We start from the raw sequence: 25,696 nt of genomic DNA on the forward strand, positions 1-25,696 counted from the left end.
AATGAGAGTAGTACTTCTCAAAAGAGACTTTATACATCTGTTCCCCTTTTATACTTCATAAGAAGTAGGGGAAAATACTTTTTTTGGATCATCTGGTTTTGTGTATTGGAGGTGTTATTTAATATCAAAAACAATTTAACGAGTATTTATCAGAAAGTTCAGGAAAAATATTTAAAACAGATTAATTTACTCTATACATGTTTTAGGCTTAAGAAGATACTGTCAATTTGAAATTGGGTTAAAATAAACATCCACAGTAAGAGCTTTAGATAAAAGGTTTTGCTTGTAAACTTTTCTGGACACACTGGTCATTTAGAATTTAAGGTTTTTTAGTTTGGGGTTTTTTTTTTTGTTTTGGCTTGGTTTTTGTTTTTGTCTTTCTCATGTTTTTGTGTGAACATCAAGACAAAACCTATCCTGATTACACCAGGGAAAACAAATACCCAGCCAAATGCTTTCATAAGACAACATGTGTCCCCCATCACCACTCAGGTGAAAAACACATTTCAGACAAAATAGGGTTACTTTTGTTTGCTTTTTTTTTTTAATATCCTCCAAAAAGGGGGTAAATATTACAGGATTATTGCCCCAGTGCATTACCTTTTGTCTAGTCATTCACACCTGTGAAAAACTGAATGAAAAAACATGTGCCTTCATAAAGTTTGGGAAAGTCGAGAAACACGTAAATAGTATATTCAGAGCTAAACTGGATAATGATCCTGTTCATCTAAAAAGCGACAGATTTTCAATCCTGTTCATGTAAAAGGGGTCAGATTTTCTTTTCACTTAGGCTAATGTAAACTGCAGAAATACTTTCCATGCAGTACACTATGATTTCTTCTAAATCATCTGATTTTGCTTATCCTTGATGGCCAAGAGGTTCATACCAATAAAAGGCATTACAGACAAATAATTGTCCTTTAAACTAGTGAGTGGAAAGTTTTTTTAAAAAATACAAATATATATATATATATATATATACACTTTTGTAATTTGCAAAGAAAGGCACAGACTTAGAAAGGCACGTCCTTAGAAACCTCAGCTCAGAGCTGCAGGTGGCAAAACAAGGCTAACAACGCAAATGCTTCCACAAGAGTGAAACATGGTCATTTGGGAATTTATTTCTTGGCAAAACATTGTGTAGCACAGCTGAAGAATGCTGTATTTTGAAATGGGAAAAGACAACAGGATGCATCTCCTCTCTGATCTATAAAGGCTGATGCTTGGGGGTTTCTTCCTACAAAAAAACCCATAGAAATGCATCCTCTGCCCACAAAATACTCAATTCAGTGCTTCATTTTACATTTTTTTTTACCCTCTGAGGCAGATGCATGGGGACAATCATGAAGAAAACGTAAGATTACTTTGAACAAATGCAGCATCTTCAAGGCAGGGCACACTCTCTTCAATACCGCAGCTGGTTTAGAGGGTTGGGCAAGAAAGGGACGCGCTCCAAGTCCCCCAGCTGCCTTCCCCGGCTCCTCAGTCAGCCGCCCGTCACCTCCTCCCGGCTGCACACCACACCAGCATCCTCCTCGTGCGAGCAGTTGTGCGTGCCGACACCGGCGTGGGAGCACTCCAGCAGCGTCCCCTCCTGCCCGGAGCACTGCACATCGTCCAGGAGGATGCGGAGGGACGTCCCTTCCCCGAACTCTGCCTTCTTGGTGGCCCGCACCACGTAGGGGAAGCCGAGCTGGCGGCACACCACGGCGGCGGCGGGCCGGCTCCAGCCGTCGTCGCACACCGTGCCCCACTCGCCGTCGATGAAAATCTCCACCCTGCCCCGGCCGCGGCCCCGCCGGCCCTGCCGCATCAGCCGCACGGCCCCATTGCCGGGGGGCTTCTTCTTCTTCCTGCGCTGGCCGCGCTCCTCTGCGCCCGTCCCCGGCCCGGTTCGGTCCCCTGCCGGCGTGCGGGGGCTCTGCGGGCCCGGGACGCCTCCCCTCGGGGCCTCGGTGGTGGTCCTCAGCCGGGGCTGCGGTGTTGGTGTTCTCATGATAAACTCTGTTGGGGGAAAAACCAAAACCATGAGTCCGTCGCTCTCCGGGCAATGCTTGAAGGCAACTATACAAAACAACTTCTGATTTTTGACTTATATAACTGATTTCTTGGAATTTGCCTGCTTGATACTGTTGAGAAGCAACAACACCCTTAGCGGGCCGGTATTTCCTCAGTGAGAAATGTCGGCTGCTGTTAGTTAGCAGAGAGGAGTTCAGGGATGAACGCCAACACGGAGCCTCGCCCAAAAAGGAAGCTCCAAGTGTTTTATTGGCAAGTGTCAGCCTGGCCCTTAAAGGGTAGGTGCTGGAATTGCACAGTGAGGAGAGGAGCTCTTTACTATATCCTGGTGAAGAGCTGCCGAAAGCATTTTGCAGACAGGCAGTATTCTGCTCTTCTCTTCTCTTCATTACTAAGGATTGGATCACTACCAGAGGAGAGCGTGGCCTCCCCACTGGGCCAGATGCTTTATTCAGAGGAGCTGAAATTGGGAACATTCAGAATCAATTCTCTCTGGCAACTGGAATGTGCAAGAGGAACGGAGTTGCCAGGACAACACGTAAAACAGGATTTGGGGTTGGGTTTGTTCCTCTTTATGAAAAAAAAAAAGAAAAAGAAAATAAAAGAGCCTTGAACTCTGAAGAGATGAAAATTCTTTGCCATCACAATTTCCAGGTGTTACTGGACTTGCTTATTCACATGTGCTTTATTTTTAGCTTAAAAATAAGTTTTAGTTTGCCAGAAGGAAGCAATTCAGAATTTCACAGAATAACATTCAACAGAGCTGGGACAGTGTCACAGACATTTGCAAAGACATCGTGACTTTGAATTATATCTCAGATTTATGCATTCTCATTCATCATTTGCTTTGTAGTAGAGAGGAGGAAAAATATCACTGTCTTATTTGTACTTAGTATCTATTGTCCCCAAAAGACAAACCCTTGCACTGGTCCATGTTTTTCCAAATAATGCTCTTTAAAAAGGAACTGTGCTCATGACATGAAAATATTTCCTTCTTTTGAAAGCTGTGGTTCTCAAGGCAAGAAACATATTTGAAGGCTTTACCTGTGCACAGCTCATTTACTGGTCTGGCCAAGCACTAGAAAACCCTGTGACTGACTGAATACTGTGTAAGACTGTATGAAAGCTAATGGTCACCTGGGAGTGCTTTTCACCTCATTGGATCAAGTTTTCATTATATAATACTCTTTATTAAAGTATTTATTAAATACACTTAAAAAAATGCACTCATAGCTAAAACAAGGCACATACCCTGGCGATTCTGTTACATTCAGACTAAATACTAACCAAAACAATAAATATTTACAGCTACATATCCTTGCTTGCATGGTTCTGAACCAAAATGGTTGTGCTTATTTTTCACCAAAAAGAGAGTGTAGTTCTTGAGACACTTGGTAGAATCTCTCCCACCATTTCCAAGTTTTAATTTATGACAAAAACTACCTTGTAAACAAGCCCAAAAGATTAGTTATATGTATAGTTTAAAAATCTGAACGTTTGACTCACATAGAGAATAATGCATAAGCAGAAACAGACAAAAATGACTGATCACAAGCCAAGTTACTAATATTTGGAAGCTGCCTGCACAGCTAGAAAAGGAGAACATCTCTGAAGATACTGAGATACTCAGGCATGTCAGCAGTCAATAATTAGCCTTAGAATTTGTTCCACTTCAAAGACTCAGTGTTGCAAGGTGCTGAGTGCCCTCATTATGCCCTGAAGCCAAAGCTGTAGGAACTGTTAGTGACTCAAATGCAATGTAATGTGATTAATGTAATTAAAAATTAAATAAAAGTATCCTGACTTTGGAGTTCCTGCAGTACCATTAGCTTTCTGACAAAGTTCATGGACTATGCTGAGTTGGAAGGGAAGCTGTTAGGGTGCTGCCTAGGTACTTACATGTGTAAATTAAATGCACAGGGGGAAAGAACTAGGATACTGCCTAGTCTGCTTTTGAGATCCTAATATTGTGTTTAGGTTTTTGCACCTCACAGAAACAGTACTTGGCTTGCTGAAGATTCAGCTCCACCCCTGACTACTCCAGCTTCAGCAGTACAATACTTCATGCAGCATGAAGCAATCAAAAGGCCCTGGAGGGTTTGGGTAAGGCAAATGTTCACCTCACTACGTGATCACTGATTCTTTTGGGAGCATTTTCTCATCCCATATTTTCTGACTTTCAACTAACAATGACTCAGCTCTCATCTTGCTCAATGAGCTACTTCCCAACCCTTCACCCATCACATCCTCCCCACTACCTTAAGCTACTGCAAAAAATCACTTGTCACTAAAAAGCACCATTGAGCACAGGGTCTCTGGACAGGAAGAGCTACAGGGAAAACAAGTTGGTGGTAATTAAATGTGTACAATGTAGCATGAAAAAGGGAAAATGAACAGGGTCAGAAACTACAAAGCAAATTTTACATGGCCCGGAAAGGGGAAATACTGTATGTCTGATTTGAACAAACTTTCCAGATCCAAAACATCTGGGAAGATTTAATTTTGAGGATACCCTGAAGAGGGAAGTTCTGGTTAGTCTCCACACATGTGGAGAGATAGTGCAAGTCTGGAGTTTGTATCTACTGCCAGCTAACATGAACCAATAATAAACAGCAAGAGTTACACTCACTCTCCTTTGGCACAAACGGGATGCGCTTGCTTTTGACTTTCACTGGCGATGGCTCAACTTGGCATTTTCCTGGTGGTGCTGTCCTTGAAAAAAAGGAACACATGCACTGCACAATTAGTTCCTTTCCTCTGGCATCACAACACTTTGCCTCCCATTGTTTTTCTAAGAACGTAATTCTTATTGAAAAAAAAAAAAAAGTCTGTTTAAATGATGCAACGAATCTCTTACAGTAGAAAACGTGACTAAAGAATCACAGATCACCATTGATGAAAGTCCAAATATTCACAAGGCAGTGGAGTCTTCTGTCTGTGTTTTCAGTTGCCACTATTGAAGCCATTAAGGAAACAAAACATTGGCAGGTTTATACACTACAGAAAGAGATGAATCAAACTAAAAATAAAAATTATGAAACTAGACAGTATATGTTGAACATCTGGCACAAAGGTCATGTGTATGCAAGGTTTCAGACTGTTTTCATGGAAGCAAAATAACACACTATTATTCATACAGAAAGCCCAAACAAATGTCTTGCCAAAAATGCATTAGTTTCAGAAAAGAACTCTAAGTGTCTCCTCCAGAATCTTTGTCTTATTATGGTGCTTTATTTTGACACAATTTTGACACAACCATAGAGATGTATCTCACTTCTGGGAAGTCACATCCAGTTCATCACCACTTTTTCCTATGACAGCCATCTTGGTAACCCTCAGACTTCTTCAGAGGTTTTCAAATTGATTAAAAAATGCATGATGTTTGCATTTGGAGGGATAACTCCTGTGCAATTAGGATTGTTTGCCTTTGCATTTCTGTGGAAGGCAGAGAGCTGCTCTCTCAACTGTCGACACAAGGATGTTCCCTGCTTTTATGAATTTTCCAATTACTTTTTTTGGTACTCTGAACATGAATGAAACTTCTTTTTAAACTTAAACTTACAGCTTGTGTCTGACTTCTGCTTTCCTTATTTTTGCAAAAGTTGCATAACACCAGCTTCTTAATACATAGTTTACAGGAACTCTTCCGTTGCATTAGATAATGGAAAATGCTTCTGGCAGAGGAGAGTTGGGGGAAACACATGACAGATCTGGGGGTTCTAACTTTGGGGACTGGCTTCAACACAAAACTAGACAAGTGGTTTGGTTGAAAATCCTCAGATAGCTAAAGCTGTAAATCTAATCTGTAAAAAAAAAACAAACAAAAAAAAACCCTACAAAAATCTCACCCTCTGTTTCTGGCTGAAAGCAGCTTGGTGTTTAGCCAATAATAGTAACACTTTAAAAACAGGAAGATGGAAAAAACAGCTGTAAGTCTTCCCATAAAACATGGCTATTCCGCGCCTTGCCCAGTCTGAGATAGAGGCATGCGGAATCCAGGAGGTGTAATGATGGTCCTGTTTTATTGTCCAAACCATATTGCTCTTTGAAACACTAAGAAGAATGTACTTTTTGATATTCATGTCTGGTTTGCCCAAGAAAGCACTGCAGGTCATACTGTTCCAGCTCTGGCTGAAGTGGCTTGGGGCCACAGGGCTCTTGTGGGAGATGAAAAAAGGGATGGAGAGGAACTCAGAATAAACACCTTGAGAAAAACTTCCTCCTTTTGGGCAGGAATCTAGAGAAACTTTGCCCAAGAAAGACAAGCCACTCATAAAACACTCCTTTAGGATTTAGGAAATCTCCAAACACACCTAACACCAACAGGCCCCATAAAAATTTGACACTAGGCAGTGTAGACCCCAATGACTGCAGGGGCAAAGCAGACCCACAATAGGAGGCTCCAGATATTCCTTGATTGACCTCTCCAGAAGGGCCCAGCATGGAAGAAGAGTTAATTAGTCAGCCAACATCACTCTTCACATCCACACCATCACACATCCCACCCACACCATCACATCCACACCATCCCCACCAGGACTCACTGCACCATCACCAGGCCAAGAAGAACATCTCATACCTGGAGGTGTCCACCACTTTGTACACCACTCCATTGGGAGCTGTGGCACTTGGTACACCAGTAGAGAGAAAATACAATTCCCCTGGTAAAAAAACAAAACAAAACAGACATACCCATGAAAATTCTCCATGGAGTTTCTGTCTTGTACAGCACAAAGGCATTAACTCTGCATCATGGGTCTGAGAGCTCATCTGCAGTCCATTGGCATAAAATACTCTTAGTGAGTGGCAGCTTTTACAAATTGTCATAAATTACTATTTGGACAAATTTCCACTGTAGGTTCACCTACCCGGACGTACCTGGTCATCTCGTTATGATCTGTGTCCTTTGACTTCTCTATTGTAAAACAGTCAAACCCTGAATTACTTTTGTTGAAATGAAACGAAAGGAAATTAACCAAGTTCACTGTCTTCTGCTCATTTGGATGAAGCACTCCTTTGGGGTGAATTACAGGAGAACAAGATTTTGCTTTTGCTTTCTCTAGCACACTCACAGAGTGAGATATATCTCACACAAAAGGCATTGATTCATCACAGCTCTGTCAGGTCACATGAGCAAGGCTAGACCTTCAAACAAACAATGTCCATCACTATTTATTTGACTTATTTTCTCTTAACTGCATTTCTATCCTTCTTCTCCTGTTGTGTAGGGGAGAGTGGGATAAGCAGTCCTTCTGGCACTCTTTCAAGAGCTCAAGTGTCTGAGCAGTGCAACAAAAAGGATCAGAGAGAAAAAATACATTTACAATATTTTTAAAAAGAGAGAGGAAATAGAAAAAGAGGCTATATAGATTTGCTTAGTGAATAAGGCAGATTTTTTTGGGTGTTCTCTGGGTAAACAAGGGGGAAGAGGGGAAGGAACAGAGAGGTCAGTGTGAACAAAGGAATGTGTGGGCAATTGGTAGAAGCTGGGGCTGAGCCTCCTTCCTTCTACCTGCTCTCCTGTGCTGCCCTGGGCTGGGCCCCTCTGGATAATTCCAGGGCAGAAACCACTGGCTGCCCCTGGCTGATTTTTTCATTTTTCTGGTGAGCTTCATTAATGACAGGCCAGATGCAGCCTTGGTCCAAATGGGAACGGGAATCAGCTGGCACTCAGTTTTGTGGTGTGTGCTTTACATCCTGCCCCTCTTTCCTGGAAGTTATCAGGCAGAAGTATGGATGCTCAGGCCATGAAGCACACAGGCTACACACATCTGACCCACGGACACAGTGCCTGGGGTGTCTCTGACACATTCTGCTGGCCAGAGATGGGGCTGGTGGCTTTATAATGTCTGTGCAATGAGCCAAAAATAGAGATCTCCCCACCACATATACACATCCACCGCACCAGATAGATTAAGATTCATCAGAACAACAACCCCAAAACATAAATGCTTCTGTGAAGATCCTGTTAAAATAAACTATGCAGCAAACTTGTAAAAAATGAGATTCCCAGCACACAAAAAAGATGCAAGAGAAAACTGTTCACAGCAGATAAAGCAACCTCACTACAGTGCTATCAACAGATTTCCTTCCATTACTCTAAAGCAAACACAAGGCAATTTACTACCTCTGAAAAGAGACTCCAGCCCAAATCTCCACTCAGCTCTATCACACTTTAGCAAAGCATAGCGTAGGGCAAAAAGGTGGCAGCGTTCCACCCCTGCTTGGTCCAGATTCTGTTGACAAGCACAGGATGAGGGAGATCATCCTCATGTGCAGGAGCAAGGGCTGCAATCAACAGCTTCATATTGCACTTGGCATAAAGCTGATTTGAACAAAGTTATTTGATTTTAGGGTAAGATATCCTTCTCACTACAGCACTGTGAAATAGCTCTAAATTCCATGAATATTAACCATTAAAGAAAATGGAATTGAACTCTAAAAAAAAGAGTTGAACTTTCAAGCTAATACTTAACTTGGAGGATTTTCATTCACATGATAAAATTTGCATTTATATGATTTGAGCAACATCCAAATTCAACATAATCTGCAGGAAAAAACCAGATGTTTAAAAGCTGGGGCATTCTGGAAGCAGGTGCTTGTGATCATGAGCCAAGACCTCCCTGGAAGGGCAGAACACAACTCCTGCATTGCTGGGTCGCACAAGAAGTGCACATTGTGGGGCTCATCCTCTGCCCACCCCCAACCAGGAGCTGCATATTCTGCAACATCCTTGTACAAACAACGGGAGACACCACCAGCTTTCACCCCAGGCCTCTTTATTTCCTCCTCTTCAAATCACAGCAGCTCCCTTCTAGAAAGCAAAATGTCTCCAGTAATGAACGAAAACACAGCAAAGCTCCACTGAGACTGTATCCTTCAGTCCTACGGAAGGCAAAGTCCCAACTGGCATTAATAAAATATGGACTTAAAGACTCTTTTGCTGATGCCTCACTCAAGACATAACATAGGCTTTTGTTCTGCTTCACCTTGAGAGGTACAAATACCCCAACCCAGGGCAGAGCAGATATATAATTGCTGTTCATGACATCTGTTTCCCTGTATCCATTAATGCTTGCAGCCTTCTTGACTAGATATGAAGATAGACTTGCTCTCCCTTGGGTATCAGTTTCTCAGGCTCCTAGGGCCTGCATTCCCCATGGCATAGCACTGTGAAGAATGAGGGGTTTTTTCCTAAGCTTTGTTTTATTCTGCCTGCCCCCCTCTGCTCCCTGTTCTCCTGAGGGAAGGTGTGCAGGCAGCAGCACGTCCAGCACACCAGACTCAGTCCCAAGGCAGCTGACTCTCCAACTCCCACTGCGGGCACTGCATGGCACACAGACCTCAAAATTAGCATCGTAACTTTGGTTTGATATTTGCGAGGTGCTGGGAATCTGGCATTTTAAAGACTTGTGCTGTGCCTCCCCACTACCTGCTGCCTGCCAGGAGTCCTCTCTGATCCCTTTTCTGGTGTTTTATTCTGAAGAGAAACCAGAAACACGCCACTCAGTGTGACATAAAGTTAGAAAATTACCTGCTTCATCTTCAGCGAAGGAGATGATGTATTGATAATAGTTATTGATAAGTCCAGGGAACATGCACGTTTGTCCTGTCCCCATGCAGATTTCACTGTACTGCCACTCTCCAGTAGCACGATCCTCCTTCAAAGACATCAGGCGTCTGCAAGGCAAAAGAATGCTTCTACAACCTGACCCAGATGATTTATGAATATTAGCATGGACACCTGAAAGGATATTTAATGCTTCCTATCCCCACTAGCTGCAATAGGAGCTGCAGCTTCTCTGAAGAGGGGAAGACTGTTAACATTAACCCAAATGCATTATATACCCTGCAACCCCTTGTCTTTCAAGGGCAACACAAGCACATGAAAAAACAAGAGGGGAGGGTTGAAGAGCTATCAGGCTATTTTGGGAGGGGATTGTGGCTGGGATTACAACTTACTGAGTGTCCTAAGTGTTTACTTACCCACTCATAAAATCACCAAATATGTACAGGCCATTCAGGTTTGGAGACTCAGCCTCGGTAGACGTAGCCTCCTGTAACGGATTTCCCCATTTTGTGTGGGTATGCGTAAATTGGAAGCACATCATCTGTAGGGCAGAAAAGATCTGTGACTTCTTTTGCACATGCTGCAGAACAGCTCTTTACCTAGATTTTTCTGAGACTGACAGAGTACAATCAGTTCCCTGGTGCATCTTTTATTTAAATGAATTGCCGATGGAGTTGTATTTAGTTTGATTTTCACGTTTTCAGAATCACATTTGATTGCCTTGCTCCTCACCAAGACAACCTCAGCACCCTCCTAAGCCCTTCTCCTCCCACTACAATCCATCTCTGTTAGTGCCACTTCTGGCACAGGGCTTGTCTGGTTTAGCTACAAATTCACAGGTTACTCCTACAGTCACTGCACCCGTGCAGGAAAAGTTTGCCCAATGCACCTTTGTTTAGGTGGTAAAAGGAAAAAAAGAGATGGGTGACTCCAGACTGCAGGCACTGATGAAAAGATATGTCAGATGTCAGCAAAAATAGCTTCTGTTCCTCTGAGATGGAGAAGCAACTTGAAAGGGCCATCAAATATTTATGGCATGGCACAGGCATGAATGATGTAGTACTGTCATATTAATTGTGAAATATAAGTTAAAACATAAGACAAATGTAAAACGGAGACAGATGTCCTGATTTTGAGGGTCTCCATTAGAGACTTAGAGGTCTTCTTCACCTTTTTTTTGAAACTCCTGGCTCACAGATATCTCATGGTACCCTTTCCTCCTCATCCTCACAGTCTTTCTCCCTGCCCATGTAGCAGATGCTGCAAGTAGAAAACCCAGCAGTTCTGCCAGCAAGGAATTTGCACCAGGGGAATTTCCTCTAAAGCAGGTGTTTTCTACACTTCAGCTGTACTTATCATTCTAAAGGGGCTGTGACATTTCGCTGTTCTAACAAAGGGTCTCTAAAGTCATCAAAAATTGCTCTGAATCCCTGGAGACCTCAGGAAAGTGTCTGCCATGAATGCTCAAGTGGGTACTGTCACACAGGAGAGCAATAAATGAGCTCTCTGAACAACTGCTTCAGCAAAGGGAGTGCAAAATTCTGCTCCCTCCTCTTGACATTTTTATAAAAATATACTCAATCACTCTCGTACTTATAGCGAAGCTAATAAAAGAAAGGAATTTAAACTGAGTTAATATTAGGAAGAAAATTAAACAACAGCACATAGAAGAGAAAAGAATCAGAATTTCAGCTAATGCAAATCAGTGTCAGCTCACTCCACTGCCCCCCTGAACGTCTGAGAAGAGGTTCCAGCACAAGACATGGTCCACATCAGCCCTTGCAATTCAATATGTTCTGACTTCACATGCTCACTGGAATTTAGCCAGCCAGCAAACACCCTCAATCAAGTTTAGAACAGTTTAAAGAAATGAAAATAAAATGAGATTTTCCTTTGTGGCATAGCTAAAAGAAATGAAAATACACCGTACATTCAGTTCCCTGCAAAGCAGGCAGTGTGCATAAGGGTTGATCAGTCAATGTTTTTCTCTCTTTGTTTAAAATAAGGACACTACATGTGAATTATGGAGAAAAATACAATTCCTCCATTCTTCTTGCTCCTGCACAAAAGCTTCTTTTATCTGGCAGAGATGGAATTGTCCCTCTAAACCACAGAATCACTAAATAACTTCACTAACAACACCAATCACCTAGAAAAACAACAGCTAGCATGTTTCGCTTTCCTCCTGACTCAGAAACAGTAACATTTGTACTTTCAGTTTTTATGCCCTGTATTTAAGCCAGTTCCCTTCTAGACAGAGACAATAGAGGTTTTGTCCTGGGTTGCAGTGTAGGATGTACACAAAGTATTTATTCTATCACCATCTTCATGAACTGTTGAAACCAGGTGGGCTACCTGCCTCTTCTGCTAATGACCTTTGGGGTGTCTTCTGCTAATGGCCCATTAACGCCTGGCCCATGAGTCACAGGTAACTCCCTCCAGGGGTTATCTCTGTTAATGGGCCATCAAGGACCCACTTCACACTCCTCATCCTATTGTGAGATGCTCTGCCCAGGGGGAGGAGCCAAGCATTCTCACCTGGATATAAGCTGGTATGTGGGACAGTGCAAGTGCACTTACCCACTGGATTCCCAGAGGACCAGAGCTCCCAGACCTTTCTAGAGGATCACTGCTTCAGGAAGAGCACTTCACCTGGACTGCTTCCACCATCCTGCTCAGGTTGTATTCTGACTCTGTCAGTGATCCTTTGTGTTATTGCATTTATTTTATTTTATTTTTACCTTTTTACCTTTCTTCTTATTAAATTATATCTCTGACTTGGAGCCTCTCATTCGTTTTGCTTTCAAACCACAACAGGTTTACATCTCAAAAAGCTGTGTTTCCCACCAAGCAGCCAGGCTTTGAAGGCAGGAACTAAAAACGAGAGCACATCCATTTACCCAAGGAAGAATTGGTGCACAGTTTTTTATCATAACAGCTGAACCCTTCCCTCGCCCTCCAGCCGTAGTTCTTCCCTTTCTCGACGATGTCGACCTCTTCGTATTTATTCTGCCCCACATCTCCACAGAAGAGTCTCCCCTTCCCTTCCTTGGTGTGAGGGTCGCCCCTGTCGAAGGAGCAGCGCCACATGTTCCTCACTCCGTAGGCGAAGACCTCGGGGCGGGCGGCGGGGTCGCTGACAAAGGGGTTGTCAGGGGGGATCCGGTACAGGGGCCCGCGGTCATTGTTGTTCACATCGATCCGCAGCACTTTGCCCAGCAGGGCTGATCTGCAGTGGGAGAAGAAATGAAAAAAGATACAAACAAAAATTAAGACTAAACTGTAGCAATGCACCCCACACCCTCAGCAGATGTTTCTGAATAGGGAAAGAGTTTTGGTTTACCTTTAGGCATTTTAGGAAGTTTAAGTAGAAAGTTCTGTGTTTTTCTCATTGTAATTGGCTCAGTGCCAGCACAGGAGCATGGATTGTGCTCCGAGAGTGTAACTCAAAGCCTGCTGTTAATTTCATTGTCCAAAAGCCAGGTTGTCCCTCCTAAAACATTCAGTATTTAGGAAGGAGCACAAAAGAAGTAAGAGGCTTTTTGGAGTGTTTCTAGCAGGGTGTCAGAGGTTTCCTCAGACACCTGTGCATGGCTTTTCCTTTGTTTTCTGTAATATTTGTTGTTTTGTTATTTTTCTTTATTAAACCTTTTGCTTTACAAAACACCTCTGAAGAGCAGTCTCGCTAAGATTTTTTTAAATCAATCTATCAGGGCTGGACCCTCAGAGATTGATACATTAACACCAGGTTTATAAGACTGGCCACTGTTAACCTCTATCACTAGACCTTGGCAAAAAAATCAGAGCAGGGTGGTTTGGAAAGTCTAGGGTTTCATTATTTCTGTTTCAAAAAAGACAAGTCTTTGAATATCTCTGAAAAAAAGAACCATTTCAAGATAATTGCATTTGCCTCCGAACAGCCTTCAGGCGGCTGGCACTGATTTCCCACACCCTGGGGCTGCTGTAGGGAATGGATCCACTCTTACTTGTTCTGGGCATTTCCAAAGGTGCCAAAAGGATCCCCAGCCATGCCTCCATCTCCAGTAAAGATATAGAGATACCCATCATCTCCAAAGAGCAGCTCTCCTCCATTATGGTTGGAAGCAGGTTCTTCTATTTCAAGGATTATCCTAAGTGAAAACAGAGAAAGCAATTACCTACTGCACAGGCACTATGCAAGGGGCAGAGCAACATCATGACAGTGTAGTTCTTGACAGATGGAAGCAGCTACAGATTGGTTTTGATACAAATTCCTCCATATCCATGTTACTGAATTTTTCTTGGGCATAGCTGATTTTCTAACCTTAAATAGTTTCAACATATTTTCCAGATTACAGAAATACCAAATTGTGTAGTATGGAAAGTCTGGAAAATCACATAACAAAATATACTTTTAATTACTTAAACTTCTCCTCTGATTCTTTCTTCCTCCTTGTTAAACTTATTTTTTATTTTTCTTTATTATTTATTAAAGAAAAGGCATCTGAGCTTATAACCAATCGAAATTGTAAGAGAAAGGACTCCAGTCCATCTGTGCATCTGCCCAGCTTCTGGCACAATCCTGTCAGGCACTTTCAAGGAGAACATAAAACTTTTCAAACATTAAGGAATAGTTCTATTTTTAAAGAGAGAAGAATCATGATTACACATTCAGGACCTTATGAGTTTAAAGAGCAGTTAAAAGCAGCCCCATCAACAAACTGAATTTACCAAAGGTTATTCAAAGCAGTACCAACAAAATTTACCTTAATTTTAACCCCAAATTCTCCACTTTATGTGTTTATTTTATGCCTGGAATCCCTTCCATAGCACAAAAGGGGAAAACACATAAATTATAATTTTATAAAATGGTAAAGCCATAAATACACACCGTGGAGGTTCCTAGGTATAACAACTGAAGTTTATCATTTCCAGCTTATAAAAAAGTTTAGATTTCATGCTGTCAGTGCATATTAATAGCTATGAAAGCATATTAATAACATTCACTTACATCACCTCATTTTTAGACAGGTTCTTTTTCACTTCTGAAATGTTGATAGTTATTGTGAGTTGTGGGAAGGAACTCAACTATGGACTTATTGTCACCTCCTGTTAAATGTCAGCACCTCTGTGATAAGGTAACTGTGCAAGAGTGCACAGGTCCCAGCTGACAGGAGTGAGGGAGGATCCTGTACAGACAAAGGTGAATCTTCCTCAGCCTCCCAAAGAAGATGGAAAAAAACAAAATGGATTGAGAAACGTCTGAGGATAAACAGACACACACATTTGTGCCGAGGCAGTGCACACCACATGTCAGCTTGAGCTCCCTCTTGGGCAGCAGCTCAGGATGAAGTCAGTGGGACCTGTGCCTACATAAGCACAATAGGACCACAATTTTGTTTTCCTAAGCCTTTGCCGTACTAACCATAAGCTAAGTAAGCATAGAAATTGTTACAAACATAGAGCCTGAGGATTCTTAAACAAGACAGCTCATGGGCTGTTGATACCTGCAGGTTTCTGATTTGCTTTCCTGAGTACCACATTGTAATTCCCCTGACTTGTCATCTACCATGCTGTTTACATTGGATTGCTGTAATTGCTTTATAAACTAGTATCCCCTCTCTATCAATAGGCTATGTGCATTTTTGAGCAAGAATCATCCACAGCTGGGTGTTTGGAAAGCCCCTAATAAAATCCAAATAATGAAGCAAAAATCTTAGCATTAGTAATCTTCAAGGGTCTCTTAAAACAGTGGTTCTATAACATAGCTCTGCAACAAGTTATAAATCTATGAGCCTGACTCCACAAACAAGTCTCTCATCATCTGTGCATATTAGTGTGGAACAATTGCAAGACCAGACTCAAACAAATGACCTTTCCAATTAAAATGTACTCAGTAATAATAAAGTGACTTGTGTTTTGTTTAATTTGATACTAAATTTGTTATATCAAAGGGTTGAGTTGTTGTTCAGATAAAGAAATATGGGACCAAATCCATCTTTGTTCTGGTATCACTTATTTTGTTTATACTAATTTTAGAAACCTTTGGCTTTGGAATGAATTTCACGCATGCTTTGCAGAAGTCTATTTCAAAGGGTAATCATAAAAGTACAAAATAAACAAATAAACCTCCAAGCCCCAACCAACAATAACCCCAAAATACTAACTATAAATGATGTTTAATCTATGTTTAGTTAAATCTTCAGACATGCCAGAACTGAGAATTGTACATGTTTTATCCCTGGACATTTGCAGTTCATCCGTGGAGGACACACACATTCTGCACCTCAGTACACTAGACATGGACTTGGACTAACATGTTAACACTCTGGACTTATTAAGCTAAGTAAGTCTCATTCATTAATAGTCTTTAAAAATGTACAAGTTCTTAAAGATCTAAGATCTTGTGCAGCCCTGCTGCACAATTTCTAAGGTCCTAAATTCATTTGCCAGAGAAGCATGTGTACAATACCTTTCAGAACCATGGTCCAAGGCATTCATGTCAGTAGGAGAAATTCTGAACTCACTGATTCGGATTCTCTCTTCATAACCAACTTCAATTGAATAGTAGACGTAGACTTTGCCATTAAACTTGAATTTAGGGTGGAAGACAATACACAGAAACCCTCTCTCATCTCCTTCCCAAGGTGAGGTAAGCACAGCTTCACTGATGTTCAGGAATGGCTTTTCCAGCCGGGATCCATCAGGGAGGTAGGTCCACACCAGGCCAACCTGCTCTGCGATGAAGAACCTGTGTGTGCCATCGTTGGCGTGCACCATGGCCACAGGATTGCGCAGCCCGTTGGCCACCTCCACGAGGCACAGCTGGAGACAGCCCTCGGCATCGGCCGTCACCAGCCCCAGGTTCTGGTTCAGATTCTGGTTGGCCAGCAGGTGTGGGAAGCAGTAGTCAGTGTCTTCCAGGGACAGGTAGCGGCAGAACTTTACCACGTTGTTTTCCAGTGCAATCAGCTCTGGGTCTGCAGAGAGAGAGAGAAAAATGGAGCGGCAGTTCTGCCACACCTGCGTGCAGTAGTCTTGGCACAGTCCTGGGATGGTCCGCACGGGGGTGGTGGGATCCTCAGCATCATACAAGTGAGCTGCATATGGAGAGCATTCCTAGAGGGAGGGAGAAAAAGCTTCAAGTCATTTCTTGGAGCAGATTTGAAACAGCTGAGCAGTGATACTAATTGGAGATATTTCATCTTAATTACAAGATACGTTGTGGTTTATTCTGAAGATATATTAAGAGGGAAAGATCTTAGAAAGGAGGTTTGTCTCAGCACTCATAGAAATTATTTTCAATATTCCTGGTGAAAGCTGACTTCCTCAAGCTGTTACTCATTTATTCTAACCACAGAACTTAAAAAAAAAAAAAACCTGCAATGATGCCTATGTCGCTACATCACCCTAATAGACTGTACTGGGGAAAAAGAGACTTTTCTTCCTTGGATGCTTGACTTTATCTATGAAATAATAAGATCCATTACAGAACGGAAGTGAAATCAAAGAGTTATCTGAGAAGATTCAGGCACAGCATCTCCACATTGATGATAGAATGGGAAAAGCATCAGGGCCAAAGCCTGGGACATTCATACCTCATCATCTGATAATACAGGCATGCACCTCATTTACAGCTTGGAAGGGGTGGGATGTGAAAGTAGAGGAGGTGGGGAGGACACCATCCTTGCTTGGGTCCAGCTGCCTTCACTGGCAGAACTTTGCCTACAGATCGTTTATATCCCCAGACAGTTTATATTCCCAGCCAGGAGTGGTGAAAAGCATCTCATGGTCATGACATGAGTCACTAAGTTCTGCAAGGGATGCTGAGATTACAGGATTTCAGACACTGAGCACAAAATGGCCATAACCCAGGCAAGGCCCACTGGCAGCAGCTGCAGCTCAACCCTTGTTTATGGAAGGTGCAGCCTTGGAAATCTGCTTAAGGACTGGATGAAGTTCACATAGCTCATTGTAATCTCCATGATGAGAACTCCCACAGACACATTTTCCTTATGAAAAAGCTGCAATCCAGTAAAACTATCTGTAAGCTACAAACTGACTAAAGTGACTCAGTTCTGTTTTGCAAGGGTTTTTGCTTGTAATAAACACAATATTTTCCAGTTATAATGCATCTTCTCAACAAGCACCTCAAAAGTGCTCTTCAAATAGTGCAGCATGACTCTGTGGAGGCTCAATTACTTTCAAAGGTATATCTTGATAAATACCTGAGGCAACAATGGTCAGAAAAGAAACTACTACTTAAATAAATTCTGTATTTTTTAATTCCTATCTGGGATTGCTTCTTCTATTACTAAGCAAAACCAGCTTAATTTAAAAAAAATAGAGAGCTGTTTCTAGATCTCTAGGGAGATATTTCTTAATGCAGATTACAACACTATTCAGTAGCTGAAAAGATATAACATCTGAGATTCCTAACTGTTTAAATTAGCTGATAAGCATACACAATATTTAATTTTTATTTTATTTTCCATTACATACCATAATAAACTGAGAGGCCATATAACAGATCATTAGTGTACAATAAGCTTTCCTCCTGGAATGTCAAGCCATTCATTGCAAAATGAAGGTTATTACGCTTTCAAATGAGCAGCAATTAATGTGGTAAAAAGAAGATTGCTTGTGACACAAAGCACTGAAATTACACAGGCAGATTGGGTAACACACTCGGCTTGGTTACACGAGGTGTGCCAGGGACAGAAAGAGACAGAGCATTTGTCAATTCACTTGTAATGACTGAAAAATTTGCCTTAGAAAACAAATTGAAACGAGACAGAAAAGGAATTTTATGTGAGGGCTGGGTGGGAGCTCAATCTGCTGTTGCCTATGGAGGTTTCCTATACAGAGGGAGGAGGCCCCTCACTTCAATACTCAGGTGTACCCCATTGTCTGAAAGAATCTTTCAAAGCAAGCAGTGATCTTATGCATTATAAAGCAATGCCCTGGCTGCAGGATCAGATTTAAAAATATCCCAGAGATATGGATTCCCTGTCTCTGCCATTGCAGGCTGCTCCCCACAGCCTTAGGTGTGCCTGTATAGAAGTTGTGGGCAACTTCTTCCCTCCTTACAACGTTCCTGGTGGCATATAGCTAATTACAGGAGCACTGCACTGGCAGTGATATTCAGAGATCTATCACTAGCCTGAAAATACCTAAGCATGTCCTAGGGTATTTTCAAGATGTGAAATATTTTCCAAATTTTGTTCTAGAAGAGATGGAGCCTCACGCCTTATGCTGAATTTCTTTGCTTCTGAAGCAAATGTTGTGGTCCTTTAGCCTTCACATCATCCTGTCATGTTCACATAACTCAAATACCAAGAAGCTCTACCTCAGAGCCCAGGATCAATATTAGATCTAAATTTTCATTTCCAAATGATGCTGTCTGTTCATTAATTTTAAACTCTGTTGTGGTCCAAAGACCGAGGAAACTAATGGGCAGATGATCAGTTATTTTAGTAGGGCTGAAACAAGTTTGTACTATGAAAATAACTCATCAGAAGACAAAACAAGTCACATTAAGACAGGCTGGCCAAATGCATCTGGTCTGTTCCAGTAATTCAGTGGCAGCTCCTTATCTGGAGAATTCCAACAGTCTGAATCTGATGGAACACCCACATCAAACAATGTCTTATTTACTGCTGCTATCAGCCTAGAGGAAGCAACAGGACTCCTCAGAAAACCGTTTAGCTTCCATATTATCCCAGGCATTCCTTGACCACCTCCATCTGGAAACTCAAGCCTTCTAGCAAGCTGGTCCCCGAGAACCAGAGTGAAGCACCTGCTCCTGTAGTTTGGTGGAGAAGAGAAGGCTCCAAGGTAACCTTATGGCACTTTCACAAGAGAGCTGGAGAGGGGCATTTTACAAGGCAGTGTAGTGAAAAGACCAAAGGTAATGGCTTTAAACTGAAGGGTGGTCAATATGGATTAGATTTAAGAAAGAAGTTGTCTATAATGAAGGTGGTAAAATATCATAACAGGTTGCCAAGAGAGGTGAAAGATGCTCCATCCCTGGAAACATTCAAGGACAGGTTGAGCAACCTGATCTAGTTGAAGCTGTCCCTGCTTATTGCAGGGGAGGCTGGACTAGGTCCTTTCCAAATCAAACTATTCTATTATTCTATGAATTCAAGAAAAAGCAGGAATTCACAAGCACAAACTGAGACACTTTTCAGTATAATTTGATCACATTTGAGAGAAATCATGAATTGTGAGCAGAAAGAGACAGAAGCATGCTAAGTCACAGAAACACACTTATTAATTCAGGTCTAGGATATAAATTGTATATACAATGAATGAATAGAAGCAGAATGTTCTAGAGTGTTTGCAAGGACTGAACTTCCATGATGTGCCAGAGGCGGTGGTTTGTAGCCACATCTGGGCTGGTGATGCACTGAGCTCATCAGAACATTTCAGTGAATCATTGCTCCCACAGTGAAATATTTCTCTGCTTCTGAAGACATTTTCAATGGCTGGCTTTCTGACAAACACAGGAGACTTAGTTATCGCTTCCAGAAGCAGGAGTGCTTAGCACACACTCCTAACTGGTTTCCTATCTGCGAATGGACTCTTACACACTGCTTGTTTCAGAAATATATTCAGAGGTTTTTTGCTTCCAGTACAATGTGAGATGAAATAGAAGTCAGTTCTCTAGAACCTGGTGTGGAAAAATGTTGTCTTTCTCTTCAAGCTTTAAGGAACCCAAGAGGTACTGGCAAAATGCTAAGAGCAGGATTTCTGAAATGCTGTTTTGATCCCGTCTGAGCACACCAGACAAGACTCCACTGTCTGAATTAATTTAAGGTTTACACTTGCACAGTGCTGAGCTGCCACTGCTCTGTCTCAGGGGCATTTTCATACATGCAAGGCCTCCACTGATGATAGGGTCAGACACTTTGCTCTGTGCAGACTGTGATCATCCCATTATCATATCTGGCCCCAGAACATCAGCTCTGAGTGGAAATTCCCCCCTGTGCAGGATGGCCACCACAGAGGTTCCTAGGCATTACTCTGCACCCATCACCAGGATTATTAGCACCTGCCACATGCTAAAAGTGCTGTAATCCAATACAAAAAATCTCACCTAACCCCATCAATTGGTGAAAACAAGGAGCAAGATTTGTGCAGGCAGGTGCCCTGTGAGTTTCTTCATCAGGTCTAGTGTCCTCACCTTGGGAGGGTGAGGAGAGTCTGCAAACTGTAACTGCCCAAGTACCTATCTGAAAGACTGCTGCTCCTAAACTGAAGAGCAATATCCCTGTTCCCCTTTTAGACAAGTGCCAAAGAACAAAAAGTCCACTGGGATACTTGACGATGGACAGTCACTTCTTCCAGTGCCTGGGAACACATGCCCAGGCTGCTGTGCTATCCCTGATGAGTGGGCTGATGTACCCACGCCTGTGCCCAGGTGCAATGCCATGGCTGATACCCCTGTGGATGGGTACTCCAGTCTGGGCCTGGGAATTGACATTCATGGCTCACAGTCCCCTGGACTGTCCAAAGTCCCTGAGCCTGGACCAGTGCACAGGATCAATGCACCCATGTCTAGGCCAAAGCATCCCTACGCGGGCTCAATGCAGCCCTGCATGAGTAGATGCACACACACCTGGGTCAAAGCACTGCGATGGGGCAGAAGCATCCATGCCTACACCAGAGCTCCGTGCAGGGGCTGATACCCCTGTGCGGCTGCAGACGTGCCCTGCGCACTGGAAGACCCCTGTGCGGCTGAACCCTGCGGGGCGGGATCCCCTCAGCGCAGCGGGAGCTCCGGGAGCCCCGGAGGCCTCACCTGGCACAGCAGCTCCTGCAGGTGCCCGGCGCAGGCGGCGTAGGCGCGCTCGTCCAGGCGGGCGCTGAGGCGGTAGAAGCGCTGCAGCAGGGCGCGGTCGCGGCTCGGGTCGCAGCAGCCGAACTCGGCGTAGCGGCGGCAGAAGGCGAGGCCCCGCGGCGGCCGGAACGGCGGCTTGAAGTCCAGGCACTGAGGATGGGGCCGGGCCGGCCGGGGGGCGAACGCCGCCGCCAGCAGCAGCGCCAGGGCCGCCCGCGGGCCCCGCATGGCTCTGCCGGGCACCGCCGGGGGGTGGGCGCTGCCCCCGCCCAGGCCCGGCCGGCCCCCCGCCCGCTCCGGAAGGGACTGTCAGACTGTCAGTGCCTCGACCGCGGCTCCGAGCGCTCAGGGCTGGGCACCGGGAGCGGGAGCGGCCGGCCCGGGGCTGTTTGTCAGCTCCAGGCTGCGGTACCGAGCCCTCCGGGTCAGCGCCGCTCTCCGCGCGGGTATCCCCGTGGTGGCTTTGGACGGGCGATTTTATTTTGATTCCGCCCAAAGCGCACCCGGGCAGGTACTTGGCTGGACAGGCGGCACCGGAATGGATCGTACTTGAAACTGATCCCTTAGACCCACCCCTCAAGTGATGTCTGCTGGACTCTGTTCTGTCTGAGGATCTTGTGTGACCCAAACACAACAGAATAATAGTACTCGGAGTTTGTGCGGCTGATGATCATGTTTGATAACAAGAAAACTCAACTTCAGTACAGCAAGTGCTTCTGTGTCCTTTGTCAATCTGATCCCGGGCTGAGACTATTCGGTTTAGCTTTGAGGCTGGAAAGGAGAGATCTGCTGCAGTCTTTACACCGTGTGGCCCCAGGCAGCCCAGCTGACATTTGCTCTGTGCAGCACTCAGAATGGTGCTCCCTTGCCCAAATGAAATAAAACTGCTGAGGACACTTTCCTTACCCTAAAGCTCCTCATGGCACACCCCAGGAAAACAGTTACTCCACATACACATTGTATAGCCATGTCATATCTGGTGTTATCAGACAGTAAGGTCTAGTCCCACGCAGATGGCACTTTTTTGCTGTTAAACACAGCTAGCCAAAATGTATTGTCTATTTTAATATTAACACACTGACTTGCCCCTCAAAGATTAAGAATGTAGTTCATGCTGATATACTATTTCTAACTCTTACTTTGAAACCAAAGAACTTCCGTACAATGCACGTGGACTATAAAATCACGGCATGGCATGGAACATCCTGTCAGGAAACCGTATCTGTTCCACATTTAAAATGAGTTTATTTTCTCTCCATATGCTTATGTGACTGCTGTTAAGGTCACTCAACACTCTCCAAATGTGCAGGCAGCCAGAATACCCTATGATCTCACCTGAGAATTCTCTGCCCTTTCATTTTTGGTCACTTAAACCCACTTTTTTCATGGACAACCTTCACAAGCGCCGCGGAAAGCACGTGATCAAGTTACTGCCCCTGAAAAGTTTGCAAGCCATGCAAAAAATGAGTATGCAGTTATGCAACTCCATATTGCATAAAAAACCTGATGTGAAGACATCTCCTTCATCCCAGCTAATCTTTTATTCCTGTGGTTAACACTGGCTGTTGTTTCAGCATTTATAATGATTATTAGACACTGTTAATTAGCACTGAAACAATGTTTAATATATAAAGAATGGATTGCAGTAGCCAAGCATTACCTCAATCTGGGTAATGAGATTTATCCTATAGCCTCTTGATTTGCTATTGGAGTTCTTGATTAGTTTGGCATCCATGAAACGTTTCAGAAATGAAAGGAAAATTAAATACTGTACATATTTAGCAGTGAGTTGTAGAACAAGAACTAGAGACTCGGTCTGCTCATCACTGGGAAACAGCATAAAATACCTTTTGGAAGTCCTCTGTGTGCATTTACAATACACCTCCCCATGCCAGAGCTACCACTGTTTTGCTCTTTCAGGCAGGGCAATTTTTTGGTTACCCTTCAGGCTGGGGACTGCACAGCAATTCACAGGCAAGACACTGCTGAAGCAGAGACTGGAGCTGCCTTGGCTCCTTTAATGAGATCATTCAGTTAAAGATGGCTTATTTTACAGCTTGTTGTGAGCTGAGTTTTGAGGCTTCCCAGGCCACAGGTAGGAGCTCATGGGCTGCATTTGAGGGATCTGTGGTGTAGTGGATAGAGCACACAGCTCTAGCTTTTCTTCCCAGCTCTGCCTGGAGATTTAACTTACTATTCCCAAGGTACTGTGTTTCTGCCTGGATTCTCCCATTCATAAAATGAGGGCAGTCAATGTTCATCCACCCCATGGCAATCTCTCAAGGTGTAGTTTATTGATATTTTTAATCACCTTTTTTTCTTTTTTTATGAGTTCTCTGCTGAGCCATTGCTAGAGACTAAACTCAGAAGGGGAACCGTTACCCTTGACCTGACATGTTAAATTTGAGGCTGCCCTTGTTCCTACCAGAGGGCAATAACATGCATCTGTGTAGCAGTCACAGGATGGGGATGAAGTTTGATTTAAGCAGTATTCTCCAAGATCATAAAGTAGTTTGAGAATTTGGTACTCAGCAGGTTTTGTATTAAAATAACTAATTTTTAATTTGGTTAATTTGAACGCTCATTCTTGTGCCTAATGGCCTGAATCAATCAATTGACTATTTTGTGCTGTATATCAGCTATTGGAAACAAGTCCTTTTTTTTTAGTTTATTTTTTGGTGGCTTTTTAATTGGTATTTTTGTTAAGGTATTGGATCGCTCCTATTCCCACTGAAGTCCACGGAAGTTCTTGACTTTAATTAATTCACAAAATTAGAATTTTTAGTGATGGATAAAATTTAGGAAGCCAGGTGTGAAAATGCAGTATTTGCTTGCAAACAACACAACATTAGGCACAAAAAACTACATTTAAAAAATGTTTGTTTTGAGGTATGAAACCTGAAATCTTTAGTGACCATTGAAGCAACTGCAGCTCAAAGAGACTTCCTTATGTACCTCAAACTGAGTTCCTTGAATGTGTAACATCCAGATTTTTTTTCACTCTTTCTGCATACATTAGAATTTGTTAGTGTTCATGGGACTGTGGGCATGAATGAGTGAATGTGGGCACATTGATTAAAAATGTAAACAAATTGTGTTTGATCAAATGACCAATATTCCGTGTCTGGAAGTCCATCCTTAAGGGGAGCTTAATGCTCTGACCTTTAATAGCCAAAGGACACCCTGCTCATACCCAAATTAACTGTGAACACCATCCCTAAAAGCTTAACAGTCAGGAATTAAATACAGGATTATAGCTCTTCTCAAAGAAAATTAGGCTATGCTTTCTCAATGCTCATCATTGAGAAATCATAATTCATCTTCTGCTCCTCATTTGTCTTTCTGGTGTTTCATTTTCTTACTGGTGGAGATATGGAAGACAGATTATTATTATGAGAATGAAAATAAAAGAAAATGTGTGTGTGCCTGTACACACAAACCCACAATGTGAGTAACACCTGAACAGAACAGAACCCATGCTAAGCAGTCTGTGATCCACTGGCATGGAGACTGCTCATTCACACAGCTCTTATTATTCCACACAAACAATTGAAAAAATATATTAAACCTTAGGAAAGATGAAAGAAGAGTTTTATAGCACAGTCAAAAGCAAATGGGCATCTTCTATTAAAGGTGTTTTTACAAGGAACACAAGGAGCTGAAGTCACACTGGCTGTGACAAGCCTGCCAATACATTTTGATACTGAGGAAGTGTTTAATGCAAGAGACCTGGGGAGGTAGCCCAGTGCAGGCAACCTCGTGTGCTATATGGGGAATTCTGCCAGAGGATTTGATAAGCGGAAATCCCGCTGCGTCCTGACATGCTGGGATGACTCAGATGTGGAATGAAACAAACTGCTGCAGCATCAAAGACCTAATTTCTCCTTCTAATGGAACCACGCGAGTCCATCACATCCTTTAATTGTGCTGTGGTGAAGCACCTTCAGCAGTAGCCTTTGGTGCACATTTCTGGGCTCTGTGTCATGTGTCGTGGCAGATTTTTGTACAGAGCAGTGGGGCAACCCTGCAGAGGATGTAAATCAGCAGAGCTCAACCATAGTGTATAATATCCAGGATCCTCATACAGGTGGCACATTGCTAAATGCTTTTACTGTTCTTTTTATGCTCATTTTATGCACAAGCAGGATGAAAACATCACAGTTTTAGAGCACTGAGATAATTGCTTTTTTTGCTCTCAACTTGCTACCATAGAAATTCTAATGTCAGAGCCCTCAAGAGACCATATGGGCAGTAAACATTCCTTATGTGTTGCATGTGCAGAA

General features: G+C 43.0%; 1 protein-coding gene across 1 annotated transcript; it reads right to left on the bottom strand.

Annotated features, from left to right (window-relative positions):
* Positions 1-1,063: 1,063 nt before the first annotated feature.
* On the bottom strand, positions 1,064-21,641 carry HHIPL1 (HHIP like 1; the record flags this gene model as incomplete). Its single annotated transcript, XM_083864000.1, is given in 10 exon segments — positions 1,064-2,004; positions 4,649-4,731; positions 6,599-6,680; positions 9,554-9,699; positions 10,006-10,056; positions 10,058-10,130; positions 12,490-12,818; positions 13,576-13,719; positions 16,041-16,687; positions 21,375-21,641. Coding segments are annotated over 10 exon segments (2,340 nt in total). The 3' UTR covers positions 1,064-1,486.
* Positions 21,642-25,696: the final 4,055 nt, after the last annotated feature.

This window comes from Zosterops lateralis (assembly GCF_965231275.1).
Source record: "Zosterops lateralis genome assembly, chromosome: 6".
Classification (NCBI taxonomy): Eukaryota; Metazoa; Chordata; class Aves; order Passeriformes; family Zosteropidae; genus Zosterops; species Zosterops lateralis.